At 64.5% G+C, this 18,276-nt stretch overlaps 1 protein-coding gene across 2 annotated transcripts in view; it reads right to left on the bottom strand.

Moving 5' to 3' along the window:
• FLNC (filamin C) overlaps positions 1-15,271 on the bottom strand; it is a 32,178-nt gene extending 16,907 nt beyond the window's left edge. The window contains exons 1-20 of one of the 2 annotated variants that reach the window (XM_080393873.1): positions 13,090-15,271; positions 10,641-10,889; positions 10,115-10,212; positions 9,599-9,749; positions 9,106-9,224; positions 8,912-8,989; positions 8,364-8,526; positions 7,278-7,478; positions 6,844-6,981; positions 6,133-6,259; positions 5,660-5,796; positions 4,667-4,860; positions 4,296-4,409; positions 3,822-3,965; positions 3,199-3,322; positions 2,783-2,943; positions 2,552-2,642; positions 1,979-2,148; positions 1,271-1,388; positions 579-841 (exon numbers count right to left, since the gene is read on the bottom strand). In XM_080393873.1, coding sequence (XP_080249999.1) covers positions 579-841; positions 1,271-1,388; positions 1,979-2,148; positions 2,552-2,642; positions 2,783-2,943; positions 3,199-3,322; positions 3,822-3,965; positions 4,296-4,409; positions 4,667-4,860; positions 5,660-5,796; positions 6,133-6,259; positions 6,844-6,981; positions 7,278-7,478; positions 8,364-8,526; positions 8,912-8,989; positions 9,106-9,224; positions 9,599-9,749; positions 10,115-10,212; positions 10,641-10,889; positions 13,090-13,426 — 3,177 coding nt within the window. In that variant the 5' untranslated portion in view covers positions 13,427-15,271. The remainder of the gene's footprint in view (positions 1-578; positions 842-1,270; positions 1,389-1,978; positions 2,149-2,551; positions 2,643-2,782; positions 2,944-3,198; positions 3,323-3,821; positions 3,966-4,295; positions 4,410-4,666; positions 4,861-5,659; positions 5,797-6,132; positions 6,260-6,843; positions 6,982-7,277; positions 7,479-8,363; positions 8,527-8,911; positions 8,990-9,105; positions 9,225-9,598; positions 9,750-10,114; positions 10,213-10,640; positions 10,890-13,089) is intronic. The other variant, XM_080393872.1, reaches the window with a different exon arrangement.
• Between the last annotated feature and the right edge of the window lie 3,005 nt (positions 15,272-18,276).

The following is an 18,276-nucleotide window of genomic DNA, read 5'->3' as shown; positions in this document are numbered from 1 at the left end:
TGAGTGTGCAAGGCATGGGCCAGTGTGCAAGGGATTGGCATGCCAGTGGGAAGCATGCAAGGCATGGGTGTGCCGGTGGTAAGCGTGCAAAGGACAGGCATGACAGTGGTGTATGTGCAAGGCACAGGCGTGCTGGTGGTAAGCATGCAAGGAATGAGAATGCCCATGGTATGCATGCAAGGCATGGGTGTGCTGGTGACAAGTGTGCAATTGCACCTGCAGCATGGAGGTGACAAGCACGGGTGCTCTCAGTCCACGTTGTTACGCGAGTGGGGTGTGCAAGAAGCATGCAGGTGGTGTAAGTGTGCAAGGAACACCATGCACGTATGTGGGCAGGGTGGGTGCAGCCAGCTGGCACGTGCAAGCAGGGAGCGGGCACTGTGCGTGCAGTGGAGGTGGCTGTGAGCAGCGTGGGTGTGCAACAGCGCACACAAGCAGCTTGAGTGTGCGAGGAGCGTGCGCAGGCAACGTGACCTGTCCATGGGCTGCATGCATGGGGCACACAAGGACACACGTGTGCAAGGGGTGGGGGGCACACTCACCCCCTTGCATGCATGCCGGGCAAGCAAGGGCCTCACCTTGGAGGGGTCAGGGGGCAGCTGCGCCTCCACGGGGAAGGGGCTTCCAGGGACCGGGTGTCCATCGTAGGTGACCTCCACCTTGTAAGGCCCCTCCTCGGTGGGGGTGTAGGTAACAGGGTGGGGGCCGCCAGGGGGGGCTGGGCCCACCTTGCAGGGGAGGGGGCGGCGGGAGGGGCCAGTGACCTTGACCTCCACCTTGCCCTGGCCCCCAGCTCCCTGTGCCTCTACTGCGAACTCCTGCGCCTGCCCCACCTCCACCTCTGCGGGGCGACATGGGGGTGGTGGTCAGGGGAGGGGGACACACCCAGGGGGGTACCCCATGCCTAAGGGTGTCCCCCCCCACCCCAGGGTGCCCCCACCCCATAGTGGGCCCACATCCAAGGTGTCATCCCCCCCAGGGTGCCCCCCACTTCATATCCAAGGGTCTTGTGTCCACCCCATAGCGCGCCCCTCCCCAAGGGTGCCCCCACCCCACAGTGCACCCCACACCCAAGGGTGCCCCCTTCCAAGGTGTCCCCATCCCCTGCTGCATCCCATACCCAGGGTGTGTCCCCCACCCCATACCCAGGGGTTGTGCCCCCTCGCACGCATGCCCCACACCCAAGGGTGCCCCCCCACGGTGCCTACACCATAGCGATGCCCTCCCCCACCCCGGGGTGCCCACCCCCCCCACCAAGACCCCCACTCACTGCTGTTGAGCCCCTGCACCTTGACCTTGCTGAGCTGCAGGGGGGGCGCCACGGTGACGGGGAAGGGGCTCCTTGGGATCTGGTCCCCTCCGTAGGTAACCACCACGGCCAGGGGACCCTGTGGGTGCACCCGCACCTTAGGGTGCTGCCAGGGGGCCCCCCACCCCCAGCCACTGAGGGGGGGAAGGAAGAAGGGGCCTGCAAGGGGGTGTGCTGGGGGATTCGTGTCACTCATGGGTGCTGGAGGGGGTACCTGGGGGTGCCCAGGGGCTTTGGGGGTCCCTGGGAGACCCAGGAGGTTCAGGAGCCCAAGGGGTTCCCAGGGCTCAGGCACCCATGGGTGCTCGGGGACGGCAGGGATATGTGTCAGAATCCCAGGGCTGGTGGCATCCATGAGACTGTGGGAGGGTTTGGGGGTCCTGGGGTGGGAATGGGGTGCCCATGGCATGGGGTGGGGATGAGGTGCCTACACCAGGATGTCTGTGGGGGTGTCCTTGGGGTGCCCAGGTGACAGGATGTCAGTGAGGGTACCCCTATGGGTTATCTACAGGGGTGCCCGTGTGGGGTGCTCATATGGGATGGGGTGTGCCTGGGGGCGGTTCATATGGAATGGGGGGCCCCTATGAAGGGTTCCAATGGGACAGGGGGCTGCAGGGGATGGGGTGGGGTGCCCCAGGGGGTGCCGTAGGGGTCTCCCCCATACCCCACCTGCTGCAGAGCGGTGTACTTGACGGTGTAGGAGTAGTCGTGGTTGTCGATGACCTCGAAGTCGCGCACAGCGGGGCCCTGCCCTGGCCCCCCGAACTGCACCTCCAGCGGAGCCTTGCCCGCGCCCTTCGTCTGCACCGTGAAGTGGGTGGGCTTCCCCACCTCCACGCCTGTGCCGTACGGTCAGCGCCCGCTGCACCCCACAGCGCCCAGACCCACGGCTCCCACATCTCTGCCTTACAAGCACCCAGCCCCACAGTACCCAGGGTCCCTGTCCCATGGCATCCAGCCTTGCTACCCACATATCACCCCACCCCACAGCACCCTGTCCCAGCCCCTTGCTCTACAGCACCCAGCCCCACAGCACCCAGAACTCCATCCCCACAGCACCCAGGGTCCCTGCCCCACAGCACCCAGGGTCCCTGCCCCACAGCACCCAGGGTCCCTGCCCCACAGCACCCAGCCCCACAAGCACCCAGGGTGCCTGCCCCACAGCACCTAGAACCCAGCCTTGCTCCCCCCATATTACCCTGCCCCGCAGCACCCTGCCACCCCATCCCCCTGTCCCCTCACCCGTCCGGTTGAGCCCGGGTCCCTCCGCCTTGACCTTGCTGGCATCATGGGATGGGTCCACCTTGATGCGGAAGGGGCTGCTGGGGATCTCCTGGGGAGAGAAACGGCGGCATGGTGGCACGGCAACACTGCCAGGGGACAGAGCCCCCACCCCACAGGACCTCAGTGGGCAGGGAGGTGACATGCAGGCCACCTGGTGTGGAGCAGGAGGCTGGGATGGGTGTGCAGTACCTGGTTGGCAAAGAGCACCATGATGGTGTACAACCCAGCACCTGGTGGCGTGTACTTCACTGTGAAGGTGTCATTGTCGTTCTTGATGATGTCAAAGTCAATGTCAGCCTCCAGCGGCCCCACCACGCCGGGGGCACATTTGATACCAATGCTCACGTCCCCTGCAAAGGGTCCCCACCATCAGCACTGTGTCACCCTGCTCCCCTGGGTAACACCAAGGGATGGGGCTGGACCACGGACACGGGCCTGGACCAGGAATGGGTTGATGGACCAGGGATGATGGATGAGGACCAGGGTTGCAGGGATGCAAGACCAAGACTAGGAATAATGGACCAGGACCAGGGATGCAGAAAACAGCTGCCATGCCCACAGAGGGGCTCCCATGGGTGCCAGATGTTCCCACGGTGGGTACCCACCTTGTCCAGCCTCACTGCAGTCGACGGTGAAGTAGGTGGGCTCGTTGGCCTTCAGCCCTGTCTTCTCCACACCTGGCCCATAGACCTTCACCCTACCAGGATGGCTGCCCTCACCCACATTCACCTGTGGGTACAGGGAGTGTTGCCAGCGGCATCCGTGGTGCCATGAACCCCTCCTTATGCCTGCCACCCATGTACCATGCACCTCATCCTCCTGCCCAGCACCCTCGTCATTGGGCCTGGCACCACACAGACCATGGACCTCACCCCTGTGCCCAGCACCCGTGAATTTCAGCCTGGCACCCCATGGGTCTGGGACACCCAACTCCACTACTGGCACCCCAAGTCCCTGCATGTCTGGCACCCCATTCCCATCAACCCATGGGACCCTCATCTCCATGCTTGGCACCCTATAGGTCTAGGAACCCCATCTCCATGCCCAGCACCCCATCCCCATGTCCATCACCCCACAGGACCCCTATTTCCACCCCTGCCACTCTGTCTCCATCGGCATCACCCCATGGACCCCCATACCCACCCTGGCACCCCATTCCCATGGGACCCCCATCCCTATCATCCCATGGACCCCCAATCCCATGCCCAGCACCCCACGGGACACTCACACGGAAGGGGCTGCTGGGGGTGGTAACACCCCCCCAGGTGACGATGATGGTGTGCTTGATGGCCTTAGTGGGCACGTAGACGCAGTGGTAGGTGCCATCCCCGTTGTCCTTCACCTTGATGTCAATGGGGAAGCCCTCGGCGTCCTGCAGGCACCGGGGGGGAGGTGAGGGGACCCACTGGCACCCAGCAGTGCAATGGCACTCAAAGCCCAGCAGCACCCAATGGCACTCAGTGATGTCCAGTGGCACCCAACAGTGCCCAGTGGCACCCAACGGCACACAGTGATGCCCAGCAGCACCCAACGGCACACAGTGATGCCCAGCGGCACCCAACAGGGCCCAACAGCACCCAGTAGCACTCAGTGATGCCCAACGGCGCCCAGCAGCACCCAATGGCACTCAGTGATGCCCAATAGCACCCAACAGCACACAGTGATGCCCAACAGCACCCAGCAGTGCCCAAAGGCACCCTACCTGGGCGTAGATCTTGAGGGGGCCCTTGCCGGCACCACGGGTGTCAATGGTGAACTCGGCCGGCCGCTCCACGATGCAGCCGGTGGGCTCCAGCCCCGGCCCAAAGGCCTTCACCTATGGGTGTGAGTGAGGGTGGGGGGAGTCAGGGTGGCATCGGCACCCCCAGCACCCATGGAGGGGGTGTGGGGGGGAGATCCGGGGAATGGGGGCAGCGCATAGAGGTGCAAAGATGGGGGGTAGCACCCGGGGGTACTCAGGTAGGGAGCAATTTCTGGGGGTGAAAGGAGTGCCCAGAGGGCGGGTAGCACCCAGGAGCGCAGGGATGCAGAGTGCAGCGGGGTGCAGTGGGGTGCTATGGGGCACAGAGCTACCTTCTCGGGCCAGGAGTCGTTGGGGGCGGGCAGGATGTGGGCGATGAAGGGGCTGTCCTTGATGTCCTCGTCATCACACACCACGTGGACAGCGTACTCCCCTGCCTCCGTGGGCCAGTATCGCACATCGCATGAGCCGTCCCCCTTGTCATCACACTCAATCTTGGCCTGTGATGGGCCCTCGATGGAGAAACCTGGGGGGTGGCACCACCGGGTGATGCAGTCCTCCAAGAGAGCCCCAGCATTCTCAGCACCATGTTACCCTCCCCATGCCCATGTCCCCAGGGTGGTGACCCCCAGTCCATGTTCTTGTTCCCGTCATGGTGTCTCTCAGCCTGTGCCCATGTCCCCTGGGTGGTGCCACCCAATACACTTCCATGTCCTCAGGGTAGAGACACCCAGTCCTTGTCTTCATCAAGGTGTCCCTCAGCCTATGCTTAGGGCCCCTGGGTGGTGCCCCCCGGTACGCTTCCATGTCCCCAGGGTGGTCACCCGCAGCCTGTGCCCATGCTTCCATCATGGTGTCCCTCAGACTAAGCCCATGTCCCCAGTATGGTGACACCCAGTCTGTGACCAAATCCCCAGGGTGGTGCCACCCAGTATGTCTCCATTGTTGTCATCCCAAGTCTGCACCCATGTCCCCATCTTCACATTCCCCAGTCTGTGTTCATGTCCCTGCCACGGTGCCACCCAACCTGTGCCCGTGTCCTCACTGCAGTGTCCTCTAGCCTGTCCCCATGGCCCAACTGCAGTGCCACCTATCCCATGCCCACATCCCCACCACAATGCCACCCATTCCCATGGCCACATCCTCACCATGATACCACCCACTGCATGCCCACATCCCCACCATGATGCCACTCAACATATCTCCACATCTCCACCCTGATGCCACCCGCTCCATGCCCACGTCCCCACCACGATGCCACCCATCCTGTGCCCACACCCCCACCCTGGCACCCCCACCATGGGTGCCCCTGTGCCCCAACTCACCCAGGGTGCCAACTTCGGTGCCGATGGCCTCCACCACGAAGTCAGCCGACTTGCCCACTACGCCGCCCTCCAGCCCTGGCCCCCAGGCCCGCACCTTCTGGGAGCCTGGTTCAGGGGCCACCTGCACCTCGAAGGGGCTGCAGGCACCACATCAGCACAGGGAACCCTGCATGCCCCACGCCTATCGCACGCCCCTTGCTTGCAGCTTGCACACCCACTTGCATGTCCCCTGCACAGCATACATGTGCCTTGCACGCCCTCCATGGGACTTGCACATCCCTTGCACACACCATGTCTTTTGCACGCCCCTTGCACACCCTGCATGCTTGATGTGCCTTGCTTGCATCTTGCACCCCTCCTTGCACACCCTCCCACATGCCCCCCCCTTTGCACACCCTCCCACCCCAGGAGCCTGGTGGGGCAGGGGGTGCAGGGTAGGTGGGGGGGTCCCCGTGGGTGGTGGCTCAGCTGACCTGCGGGGGATGGCGTAGCCACCCCAGGTGATGGCCACCTGGTACTTGCCAGGCACCATGGGGTGGTACTCGCACTCATAGACACCATCGCCCGCGTCCCGCACCTTCACCGGCTCCTCTGTGCCCTCTGTGGGAAGCAGGGGGGTTCAGATGGTGGCACCCCTTACCATGGTGCCCCCCCTTCATGTACATCCCTCCATAGACAGCCCCATGTTGACCCCCCAACCATGCACCCCCTCATAGACACTCCCATGGTACCCCCCAACTATGGGCCACCCATAGGGATCCCCACGGTGCTCCACCAGCCATGGACCCCCCCATGATGCCCCCCAACTGTGCATCCCACCATGGTGCCCCCCCAACCACTTACCCCTACCCATGGACACCCCCATGATGCCCTCCAACCATGCATCCCCTCGCCATGAGCGCCCCCATGGTGCCCCCCAACCACAGACACCACCAAGGACACCCTCATGGTGCCCCGCAACCATGCACATCCCTCCATGGGGACCCTCATGATTCACCCCCCCCATGGCAGCCCCCCACCCATGCACATCTTTCCATATCACACCCCCGCCCATGCACCCCACCCTGGGCACACCCCCAGACCCTCCCCAGTCACATCCCCAACCCCTGGTGCCCTCCGACCATACAACCCTCCTGGTCACCCCCATGGTGCCACCCACCCACCCCCGCCCCTTGCACACTCACTGGGCCCCTTGATGAGCACTCGCAGGTCCCCGGTGCCGGCGCCCTTGGTGAGCACCCTGAAGTCGGCCACCTCCTGCACCCGCACGCCCTTGGGCTGCAGCCCCCGGCCCGTGGCCCGGCACGCTGAAGGCGTGCATGCTGCCGGCAGGATGGCACCCTCAGCACCCAGCACCAACAGCACCCGTAGGTGCTGGGAGGGCCCGGGCTGGGGAGCTCAAGGGAGAGAAGAGGCAGGTCAGGGGGTCCCCAGGGGCATAAGGGTGGTATTGGGACACCCTGGGGACAGATGGATGCCATGGAGACAGTCTGGGGGACACCCTGGGGTATATGGGTGCTACGGGGAGACTACAGGCACAGGGGTGCCATGGGGCCACCTGGGGAACTGATGGGTGCTGTCATGCAGACATGGTGGGGCCCCCCATGGCAGGTCTCACCTTCAGCCACGTTGACAGTGAAGGGGCTCTTGGGGATCTGGGCGCCGGCGTAAGTGACGCAGATGGTGTGTGGCCCCTCCAGGACGGGCCGGTAGGTGCAGCGGTAGGTGTTGTCCCCTTTGTCCTCCAGCATCACCTCCACGGTGTCCCTCCGGCCCTGGGGGTCCACAATCACCACCCCCACGTCGCCTGGGCCAGCCCCTACCACAGTGAGGAAATGGGCTCAGTGCCACCCAGCCATGCCATGGCCAGGCCACCATAAGGATGTAGTCCCACTGCCACCAGGTCATGCCATAGCCATGTCGTCATGAGGACATGGCCTCAGTTCCACCAGACCATGCCACCATGAGAAAACAGCATCAGAGCCACCAGGCCATGCATGGATGACACAAGAAGGACACAATCTCAGTGCCACCAGGCCATGCCATGGCCATGCCACCAGGAGGATGTAGCCCTAGAGCCATGAGGCTATGCTGTGGCTATGCCACACCTCAGTGTCCCCCGGCCACATCATGGCAAGGACATGACCCCAGTGCCACCACACCATGACACAGTGAGAACACCCAGCCAAGCCATGGCAAGGACACGGGCTCAGTGCCACCCAGACATGTCATTGCTGTATCACCACAAGGACACTACCACCTGGTCACACCATGGCCATGCCACCATGAGAACATGGTACCAGAGCCACCAGGCCATGCCATGGCCATGCCACCATGAGGACATGGTCCCAGAGCCATCAGGTCATGCCACCATGAGGACGCAACCTCAGTGATACCCAGCAACACATTGGCCATGCCACAATAAGGACATAGCCCCAGAGCACCATGCCATCCCATGGCCATGGCATGAGAAGGACACTGTCTCAGTGCCACCGGGCTATGCCATGGCCTTGCCATCATGAGGATGTGTCAGAGCCAGCAGGCCATGCCAGGGCCACACCACCATGAGGACAATGCCCTCAATGTCACCCAGCACCAACACATCCATGCCACACCTCAGTGCCACCGGCCCATGCCACGTCCTGGCACCAAGCCAGAGAAATGACCCCCCCCTGCTCCATGTGCGGTGGCCACCAGAGCCCACCTGCGGTGTAGATATCGAAGTAGGTGGGCTTGTTGGCCACATTGCCGACAGGCTCCAAGCCAGGGCCACGTGCCATCACCTTGTTAGCGTCCCCAAGGGCCATGCCCACATTGACACCAAAGGGGCTCTTGTCAATATTCTGCCCCGCAAACAGCACCGTCACCTGTGGGATAAGGTGGGGGTCAGGGGTGGCCATGTCCCCCCCTGCCACCCAGCACCTTGGTGGCACCCCCACAGGGTACACAAAGTGGGACAGCCCAGGGACCTCCAGTGCAATGTCCTGAAGGGGCTCCCTTCACCCCCCTGCCCCCCCCAAAGGGCCCCTTATTGCCCTCCCTGGGACCCTAACACAAGAACCAGCAGGGACCCAAGCAGACCCCTCAAGGGCTCCCCCAGGGCTCCCCTATTGCAATACCCCCTCCAGGGACCCTAATGGGGACACTCCAGGGACCCCAGAACTCCTCTGTGCTGAGCACCCCCCATTCCAGGTGCAGGGGACACCCACCACCCCAAGACGCACGTTGAGGTGCAGGTCTATGGGTGCTCACCTTGTGCAGCCCCCCAACCTTGGGCACATAGGTAACGCTGTATGTCCGCTTCTTGTCATTGTTGGGGACAACCTTGGCCTAGGGGGGAACCCCAAAAATGGAGGGGTGAGTGACACAGAGTTGGAAACCTGGGGACACCCCACACACAGGTGGGGTGCTGGGGGAACCCAGGCATCTGGGTGCCCCAACCATACCTCCTCAGTGTGACCCTCAGGGTCCTCAACGTAGACCAGGACCTCGCCAACCCCCGCCTCGAGAGTCTCCACTGTGAACTGCGCTGGCTTCAGCACCACGTTCCCTTGGGGCTCAATGCCTGCAGGTGCCCAGGGGTCAGGGTGCCACCCCCACCAGCACCCCATGGTGGGCACCCAGCTCCTGGGACCCCCTCAGCTTGGGACCTCCAGGTTGCCCTTGGAGGTGGCAGGGGGTCCCTGGGCACCCCTAAGTATGAGGGGGGGGCTGGGGTTGGAAAGGGGTCCCTGGGCTTGGAGAGGACTCATGGTTTACCTTCATGCCCTGACATCCCATGTCCCCCCTTGTGGCACCCACGTTCCCTTGCCCTGTGCCCCCTCCCCATGCCACCCTTGTGCCTGGCTATAGCATCGCCCCTGTCCCCTGCCATGTCTCCTCCCACACCCCCTCTGTGCCTGGCCACCGTGTGCCCCCCAGTGCCCCCCGTGCCCGTACCAGGCCCGTAGGCGCGGGCGCGGGAGGGCTGGGGCTGGCGGGCGCGCAGGGGGGCCCCCGGCTTCAGCTTGGCCTTGGGGAACTGGGAGAGGTAGGTCATCACCGAGTGCTCGTCCACGTTGGGGTCCACAATCTCCTCGGGGGCAATCACCTGCAGGGACACACACCCCCCAATGCCAGTTAGCCCCTCCCATGATGCTCCCACCCACGGTGGCCCTGTCAAGGACCTCACACACGCTGTGCCCCCACACCACACACCCAGGGACCCCCCACACCCAGGGACCCCATAGGGACCCCCCTGTCCTTCCCACCTTTGTACCCAGGGATGCCCCATGCCCAGGGACACCCCTGCCCCCCTCCATGTCACCCACTTAGGACCCCTCCACACACGCTCTCCACCCCATCATGGGACCTACTGGCACCCAGGACCCCATCCCACATGCCCCCCAGCCCCACTGTGCCACAGGGCTGCCAGGCCCTCCCAGCACTCCCAGTGCCCCCCAGTGCTCCCAGTACCTGAGGGACACCCAGCCAGTCATCTGCCTGCTGCATGGCCTCCCGGGCGTTCTGCACCGGCTGGTTGGGGTCCCAGCTCTCCCAGTCTGGGCACAGGCCTGGACAGGGCAGAGGGTGGGTGTGAGATAGGCAACCTTGGGGGGAGGGGGAGAAGCACCCCCACCCTCCTGGGGGGGACAGCACTCCCTCCCCCTTTTGCCCCCAGATCCTCCCAGTGCCCCCCAGCATCCCATGCCAGCGCAGCCTGGGGGATGGCTATCCCCCAGTACCGCTGCCCCCCCACCAGTGCCCCCTGAGCCAGCATGGACCAGGGAGGGCACTTGACTATTAATGAGGGGGCAATTGCCCTCCAGGCCCTGTGCCCCCATGGCCACTAACCAGGGGGGGCGGGGGGGGGGGGGGGCAATAGCTCCCCCATACCCCATGCCCACTAACCGGGGGGGGCAATTACTCCCACAGCCCACTGTCTGGGGGGGTGCAGTTGCCCTCCACAGCCCGCCCCCCCCCTGCCCCATGCCCTCCTCACCAGGGGCACAGTTGTCCACCAGGGCACCCAGGGCTTTGCCATCCTGCCAGTCACGGTGGAAGTTGGTGATGGGCAGCTGCGGCACCTTGTTCTGGATCCAGCCCAGTAGTCGCTGCTTGGGGGTCTGCCGGCGGGCGTCTTCCTCCTCCTCATCCTCCCACATGGGCATGGAGATGGAGTAGTGCAGGATCAGCGTCCAGATCAGTCCCAGGATCAGCTTCAGGTTCCCATCCACGATGGCCTTGCTGTCTGCAAGCACACAGGCACTTCAAGGCCACCACCTCCAGCTTCGCCGTGGGCATCCCCAACACCCTGGAGCCAGCCTGGGGACACCCCAGAGCACCCACAGGGTCCCTGTCATCCTGGCACCCCAGAGCATGCATGGGGGTCCTTGCCACCCTCAGGGTCCCCACGTTGGCACCCCAGCACCCACAGGGTCCCCACTATGCCAACATCAAGCTGGGGACATCCCAAAACCCCAAGGGCACCATGAGGGTCCCTGCCACACTGGCACCAGGCTGGGGACACTCCAGGGCACACACAGGGTCTCCAACATCCTGCTGCCAGGCTGGGAATGCACTGACACCCCAGGACATCCCCAGGGTCCCTGGCACCCCAGCACCCAAGGCCATGGGCAGGGGTCCTGGGTACCCCCAGCAAAAGCAGGGGGCCACCCCAGCACCCCCAGGGCCCCTGGCACCCCAGTGTCAGGCTGCGAACACCCTGACACCCCACAGCACTGTCACTCCTGTCCTTCTGGAGCACCCCACAGCACCCAGCTGCAGCACCCCGACCCCCCAGGGGACCCCACATGGGGCACAGCACAGTGGGGGTGACCCCAACACCTCACCGGACAGTGCCTCAGGGGGAAACCCTGACAGCACCCTGGGGTTCCCTGACCCCTCCAGCACCTTGGGGTGTCCCTGCCACACAGCACCCTGGGGGGACCCCATCAGAGAACCCTGAGGCTCCCTGTCCCTGTCAGAGCACCCTGGAGTGACCCTCTCCCAGCACCCTGGGGGTCCCTGGCCAGGGGAGGGGCCAGGAATGGGGAAACTGAGGCAGGGGGCGGGGGGGGGGGAGTGGGGGGGGCAAGGCATCCCGGCCCCTCCCCCACCACCCTGCAGAGAGGACCCAGGCATCCCGGCCCCTCCCCCTCGCCTTCCCTCCCCCCCCCCCCCCCCCCCCCCCCCAGCGATCGTGTTTCGGGGAGGAAATGGGCTGCAGATGTGGCCGGTGACACCCCCCCAATTGCTGGGGCCTCCCAGGGAGGGGCAACATCTGGAGGGCACCCCAACATCTGGGGGGGCAGAGCTGGGGGGCAAGGAAACCCCCGGGGGGATGGGTGGGCGTGTGACACCCCTGCGGGGACATGCAGGGATGCTCAGCCCTCCACCCACTGGTCTGGGTGTGCAAGGGGGGGCGTGCAGGCCCCTCGCCCCGTGCAACGCACATGGGGGCTGCTGCATGTGCAAGTGCCAAGGAAGGCTGCGAGCGTGCAAGCGGGCGTGCAAGGGTGCAAGCCACCCACCCGCGTGTGCGGGGGCGAGCGCGATGCAAGGGGGTCACCCTGCAGCTGTCGAGGTGGCGGGTGGGCGCTGGGGCCCTGCGCGGGGGGCGAGCGTGCGGGGGGCGAGCGTGCCCCTGCAGTGTGAGCTCACCGGCACGCAGCCCCCGAGCCAAGAGTGAGCTCAGCGCAGCCGCCTCGCATGGCCCCTCGCACGCTGCGGCCCCTCACGCGGGGAGTGGAGCCCCGGCCGGGCACGCTTGGCCCCTCACACAATCGTGCATGTGCAACACGGCCCCTTGCACACGGCCCACGTGCACCACTCAGCCTCGTGCAGTCCCTCGCACAGCGGTCAGAGTGGCAGCACGGCCTTGCACGCTCGTTCCCAGCTTTGTTCCCACTCGTCCATTGCCCTCACTCTTGCACGCTCACACCCCGTTCCTCCATTGCCCTGCTCCTGCACACTCGCCCCCTATTCTCATTCGTCCATCAGCCCTGCTTTCGCACACTCGTCCTCCATTCACACTCACCTATCGCCCCTACCCTTGCACACTCATCCTCAGCACTGTCCCCACTTGTCCATCACCTCTGCCCTTGCACGCTCATCCCCGCTCATTCATCAGCCCTGCTCTTGCACGCTCACCCCCTGTTCCCACTCCCCCATTGCCCCTGCCCTTGCACACTCCCCCATGACCCATCCACACTTGTCCATCAGCCCTGTCCTTGAACACCCACCCTATTCCCACTCCTCTACCTCACCTACCCTTGCACACTCATCCCCACCCTCACCCCCACATGTCCATCACCTCTAGCCTTGCACACTTCACCCCTCACTCCCACTCCTTCATCTCCCCTGCCCTTACACACTTGTCCCCAGCCCCATCTTCACTTCCTCACATGACCCCCCTTGCACACTCACCACCTCCCCACCCGATCACTCACCAATGGAGACCAGCTTGATGTGCTCCCTCTCCAAGAACTCCAAGGCCACTGAAACGTTCTCCAGCTTCATCTGGCGAAAGTTGGGGCGCGGATGGTACTTGCGCCCCATCTTCTTCTGGCTGAGGACCTCCAGGAGGGCGATGAGGCGTAGGCCATCGCTCAGGTCCCGCTGCAGGTCCCCAATGCGCTTATGGACACACTTGAGGTGCTCATTGCACCAACGGGTGAAGGTGTTCTGCTGGATCTTCTTCCAAGGAGCGTCCTCTGCCAGGTCCTTCTCGGTGGCCGGTAGCTCCTCCGGTTCCTCAGCTGTCTGTGTCTCGTAGGTGGAGTTCATGGTGAAAGGGTGCTGGTGGGGTGGTGGGTGCTGGGGGGCGGGTTGTAGACCAGGCTGGGGGTTAGCGTCCTGGGTGGAGGTCCTGGGTTGGAGCTGGTGTCCTGGGTAGGGGGTCCCGGGTCACTCCAGGTGCCCGGGTGGGTGTCCCAAGTCAGTCCTGGTGCCTGGGGTGGAGGTCCTGGATCAGGCCTAGTGTCCCAGAGAGGTCCTGGGTGGATGCTGGTATCCTGAGTGGGGGTCCCAAGTCAGCGCTAGTGTCCCAGGTGGGGGGGTCCTGGGTCAATGTGGGTGCCCGGGGTGGGGTCCTGGGTGCCCGTGGCAGTGCTGGGGGGACAATGTCCTGGGGCAGTTGCGGTGTCCTGGGTGCGTGCTGGTGTCCTGGGTGGGGTCCCAGTTCCCGGTGTCACTCCTGCTGCCGGTGTCCCGGATCAGTCCCAGCGCTCAGGGTGGGGGTCCCGGGTCAGCCCCGGCGGTCCGGGGGTGGGGGCGGGGATCCCGGCGCAGTGCCGGTGTCTGGTACAGTGTCCCAGTTCCCGGGGTCAGTCCCGGTGCTGGAGGATCGTGTCCCGGATCAGTCCCGGTGCAAGTTCCCGGCGTCAGAGCTGGTTCCCGGTGCCGGTTCCCGGGGTCGGTTCCCTGTTCCCAGCGAATTCCCGGAGCAGAGCAGTAGTTCCCGGAGGGGTCCGGGTCGGTTCCCGGTGTGTTCCCGAGGCGGAGCGGTGGTTCCCGGTGGGGATCAGGGTCCGAGTCGGTTCCCAGTGCCGGGGGCGGCGGGCGGCGAGTGGCGGCGCCGAGGGCGGCGGCGGCTTTAAGCGCTGCCCCGTCCCATCCCGTCCCGCCCCGCCCGGCCCCGCGGCCCCGGGATGGGCCGGCCCGGCGGGGGGGGGGCGGCCTGACCGCAGCCGCTATTTATAGCCCCGGCGGCACAGCCGCTGTGCTCTGGGACCCCCGGATCCCTGAGAGCAGCACCCCCAAACCCTGGCACCTCCCCACCCTCGGTGACCCCAAAGCCCACCACCCTTGAAACGCTGATAACTTCAAGCTGACACCATCCCCCCCCCCCCCAACCCTGGTAACCCCAAACACCAGCACCCCTGAAACCCCCAAACCCTGGTAACCCCAAACACTGACACCCTTGAAACAACTGCACTCACAAACCCCCAGACACTGCCACCCCAAAATCTGTAAAACCCTGGCAACCCTGACCTCTGGCATCTTGAAATCCCAGCACCCCCAAAACCCTGGCGCCGTGGTACCCCAAAATCTCCCAAACCTTGGCACCCCAAGACCCTCAAAACCTTGGTACCCCAAAACACCAGCACTCTCAAATGCTGGTACACTGGTGCCCTGGGACCTCCAAGACCTTGGCACCCCGAAATCCCATTACCTTGAGATATCCAAACCCCTGAACACCAGCACCCTCAAACCCTGACACCCTGAAATCCTGGCACCCTCAAACTCCAAAATCCCCTGAACTCCAGCACTCCAATAGCCCAGACACTGCAACACCCCGTTATCCTGATATACCAGTACCCCAGCACCCCAAAACCTCAGCACAGCCAGCACCCTGGGCACCCTGACACCGTAGCACTCCAAACACCCCAGCACCATCATCACCCCAATACCCCGTCACCCTAACACCCCAATACCTGGCACCCCCACACCCCAGGCACCTCAAGCTCCCCATTACCACAGGCACCCTGATGCTGCAGCTCCTGGCAGCCCAATACACCCCAGCACCATTGGCACCCCCCACCCCCCAAAGACCCCTCAGGAAACTCACTCAGGACCCCCCCAGGGGACTCAGGTGGGATCCCCTCACTCGGGACCCCCAAAAAACTCACCGCAGAACATATACACACACACCCCAGACCCCAACCGAGAGCTCCCCAAAACACTCCCAAGACACCCCCTGGGGAAACCCACAGAACCCCCACCCAGGACCCTCCCCACACTCACCCCCCTTGGGCCCCTCCGCCCAGGGCCCCCCCTTGCTCAAGCCGTGGGACCCCTTGGCCGTGCCTCAGTTTCCCCATTGTGGGGAGCACAGTTTGGGGAGGGGGGTGTTCGTTCATGTTGGGAGGGACACGGACAGATCCCCTTAGTGATCCCGGGACCCTGCTGCCCCCCAGCATCGCTGGTACCCCACACACACACCGGGGGGGTCCACCTGGACACCTGAGTCCTCAACACCCTTGGACACAGGCTGGGTGCTGGGGAGGGCACAACACTTGGGTGTGGGGTGCCCCAGACCTGGGTCCTTTGGGGTGGGGGGGGCTGTTTGGGGGTGTGTGTGTGTATCAGATTACCCCTGGTTCCGGTGCCCGGCCGTCGACATCACCGTCACCGCTGGCCACCTGCCCTAGAAGCTTCCAGCGGGTGGGGGGGGGTGGAGGGGCACCCAGCCGCCTGGGTCTCACCGCGGGGTAGGGGAGGGGGGTGCAGGACGCCTGGGTTCCTCTCCCACCACCCTGTGACTCAGTCGTTGTCCCCCACGGCAAGAAGTTCCCTGGGTGGGTGCCAGTGGTGGTGGGGGCGGTGAGGGTGCACCCCAGGGTGACGGGTGACAGCGGGGAGCGGGGGCAGTAATGATGGCCCAGACGCCTGCGCCAGCACCTAAAAATAACCTGGCGAGTCAGAGCCACGCACCCGGCACCCAAAATACCCGGGGCGGGGGGGGGGCTGGAGGGGCACATCCCACTTGGGGACAATGATGATGTGGGTGGCACGTGGATGGCACCCATGCCGGGGTACACCCATGGGTGGCACCCACACCCCGGGGACCCCCACACTGACAGCAGCTGTGCAGGAGTGTAATTGCTTTATTGCTCAGAGGGGAAAAGGGTGATCCGGGGGGGGTCAGGGTGCTGGGGTGGGTTGTCAGAGTGCTGGGGGTGGGGGTCAAGGTGCCAGCTGGGATCTCATCACTGCCTCATCCAGGGGTAGAGGAAGATGATGGTGGAGGCCACGATGAAGAGGATAAAGGACTTGAACTTGTTGATGGTCTCCTGCAGAAGGGATGGGGGTCAGTGCCACCACAGTGCCACACTGAGCCCCATGTGTGTGTGTGTCCCACCCCATACCTGGCTCTGGATCCCCTCTGGGCACTGGGGCTGGGTGTCCTCAGGGTCCTCAGGGTGGGGGGACACTGGGAGGGGACCATCTATGTCCCCCAGCCCCTTGAGGCACCTGCAGGAGATGGTGGTGTCAGGGGCTGCCAGTGGCACATGGGGACATGTTCAGGGGGATGGGGGACACTGGGGACACAGCCATGGGAAAACGGGAACATGACTGTAGGGACAAGGGGGACATGGCTGGTGGTCATAGGGGACTTGGCCAAGAGACAACAGGGACACAGCCATGGGGACAGGGGGACATGGCTGGGGGGCACAGAAGACATGGCCAGGTGGCACCGGGGAGTGGCCATGGGAACGGGGACATGGGGATGAGGGCATATGGCTAGGGGGCACCAGGGACAAGGCCAAGGGGCACCAGGCATGCGGCCATGGGGACAGGAGACAAGGGGACAGGGGGATGTGGGTCAGTGAACATTGGGAACAAGGCCAGGGAGTGCAGGGGATGTGGCTGGGCAACACGGGGAACACGGCCATGGGGACAAGGGCACATGGGCCTGGGGGACAGGGGCTGTGGGGACAGGAGGGATATGGCCATGGGTATGCAAGGGACATGGCTGGGGGACAGTGAGGACATGTATGGGGCCACGTCCAGGAGGGCACAAGGGCAGGGACATGGAGGTCCTGGGGGGGGCAGGGGGGCTGTGGGGTGGTACCGGTGGCAGCAAGTGTAGCGGTGACAGTCCTGCAGTGCCCGGTGCTCCTCACCCAGCGCCTTCTTCTCTGCCCGCAGCCTGTCCACCTCCTCTGGACGGCACCCTCACCTCAGCCTCATGGCACCCTGCCCCACCACATTGGCCTCTGCCACGGCCACCACCCTCTGTGCTGCAGCATCCCGCCCCCACCCCATGGCCACCACTCTGCCACACTGTGGTCACCATCCCACCACACCATGACCACCATGCCATGCCCACCGTCCCACCACGCTATGGCCACCAATCTACCATGCCATGGCCACCAACCCACTGTGCTATGCCAACCATCCTATCACAGTTGTCATCCCACTGTGCCATGCCCAACACCACACCGCGCCGTAGCCTCCTCCCTGCCATGCTGCAGTACCTTGGAGCTGTGCCACCTGGGCAGTGATGTCCTGGAGCTGGGCAGCCTCTGCTGCCTGCTGCCTCACCGCTGCTGCCTCCGCTGCCCGCTCTGACCGCGCCAGCTCCAGCACTTGCTCCAGCTTTCCCAGCTCTGCGGTCTGCGCTGCCTGCAGCTCAGCCAGCTCTACCTGCAGCGCCTGCAGCTGTTCTACAAAAGGGCACGGGGTGGGCACCACCGCTCGGGGGGCACTTGGCACGGACTGGGGGGACTCATCTGTGTGGATGCTCAAATCTATGGGTGCTCCCCCTTGGGGTGCCCAACCCTTGGGATGCCCAAACCTGGTGGTGCCCATCATCCTTGGTGTGCCCAGCCCCGGGGGTGCCCATCACCATGGGGGTGCCCATCCTTATGGGTGCCCAACCTTGGGGGTGCCCATCACCCTGAGGGTGCCCATCCTTATGGGTGCCCAAACCCGGGGGTGCACATCACCCTTGGGGAGGCCATCCCAGGGTGCCCATCCCTGGGATGGGTGTTCCTGGGTGCCCCACTCACTGCCCACAGAGGGGGAGTCCTTGAGGTCCATGGCTCTGCGGCTCTGCTGCTCTGCTGTGGGGCACCCTGTGCCCTGGAACCCTCACGGGGCAGCTGTCTCCAGGGGTGGCTTTCTCTGTT

Source organism: Falco punctatus (assembly GCF_963210335.1).
Source record: "Falco punctatus genome assembly, chromosome: 6".
Lineage (NCBI taxonomy): Eukaryota > Metazoa > Chordata > Aves > Falconiformes > Falconidae > Falco > Falco punctatus.
The sequence above is the reverse complement of the archived record's forward strand: the minus strand, read 5'-3'. Positions and strand labels throughout refer to the sequence as shown.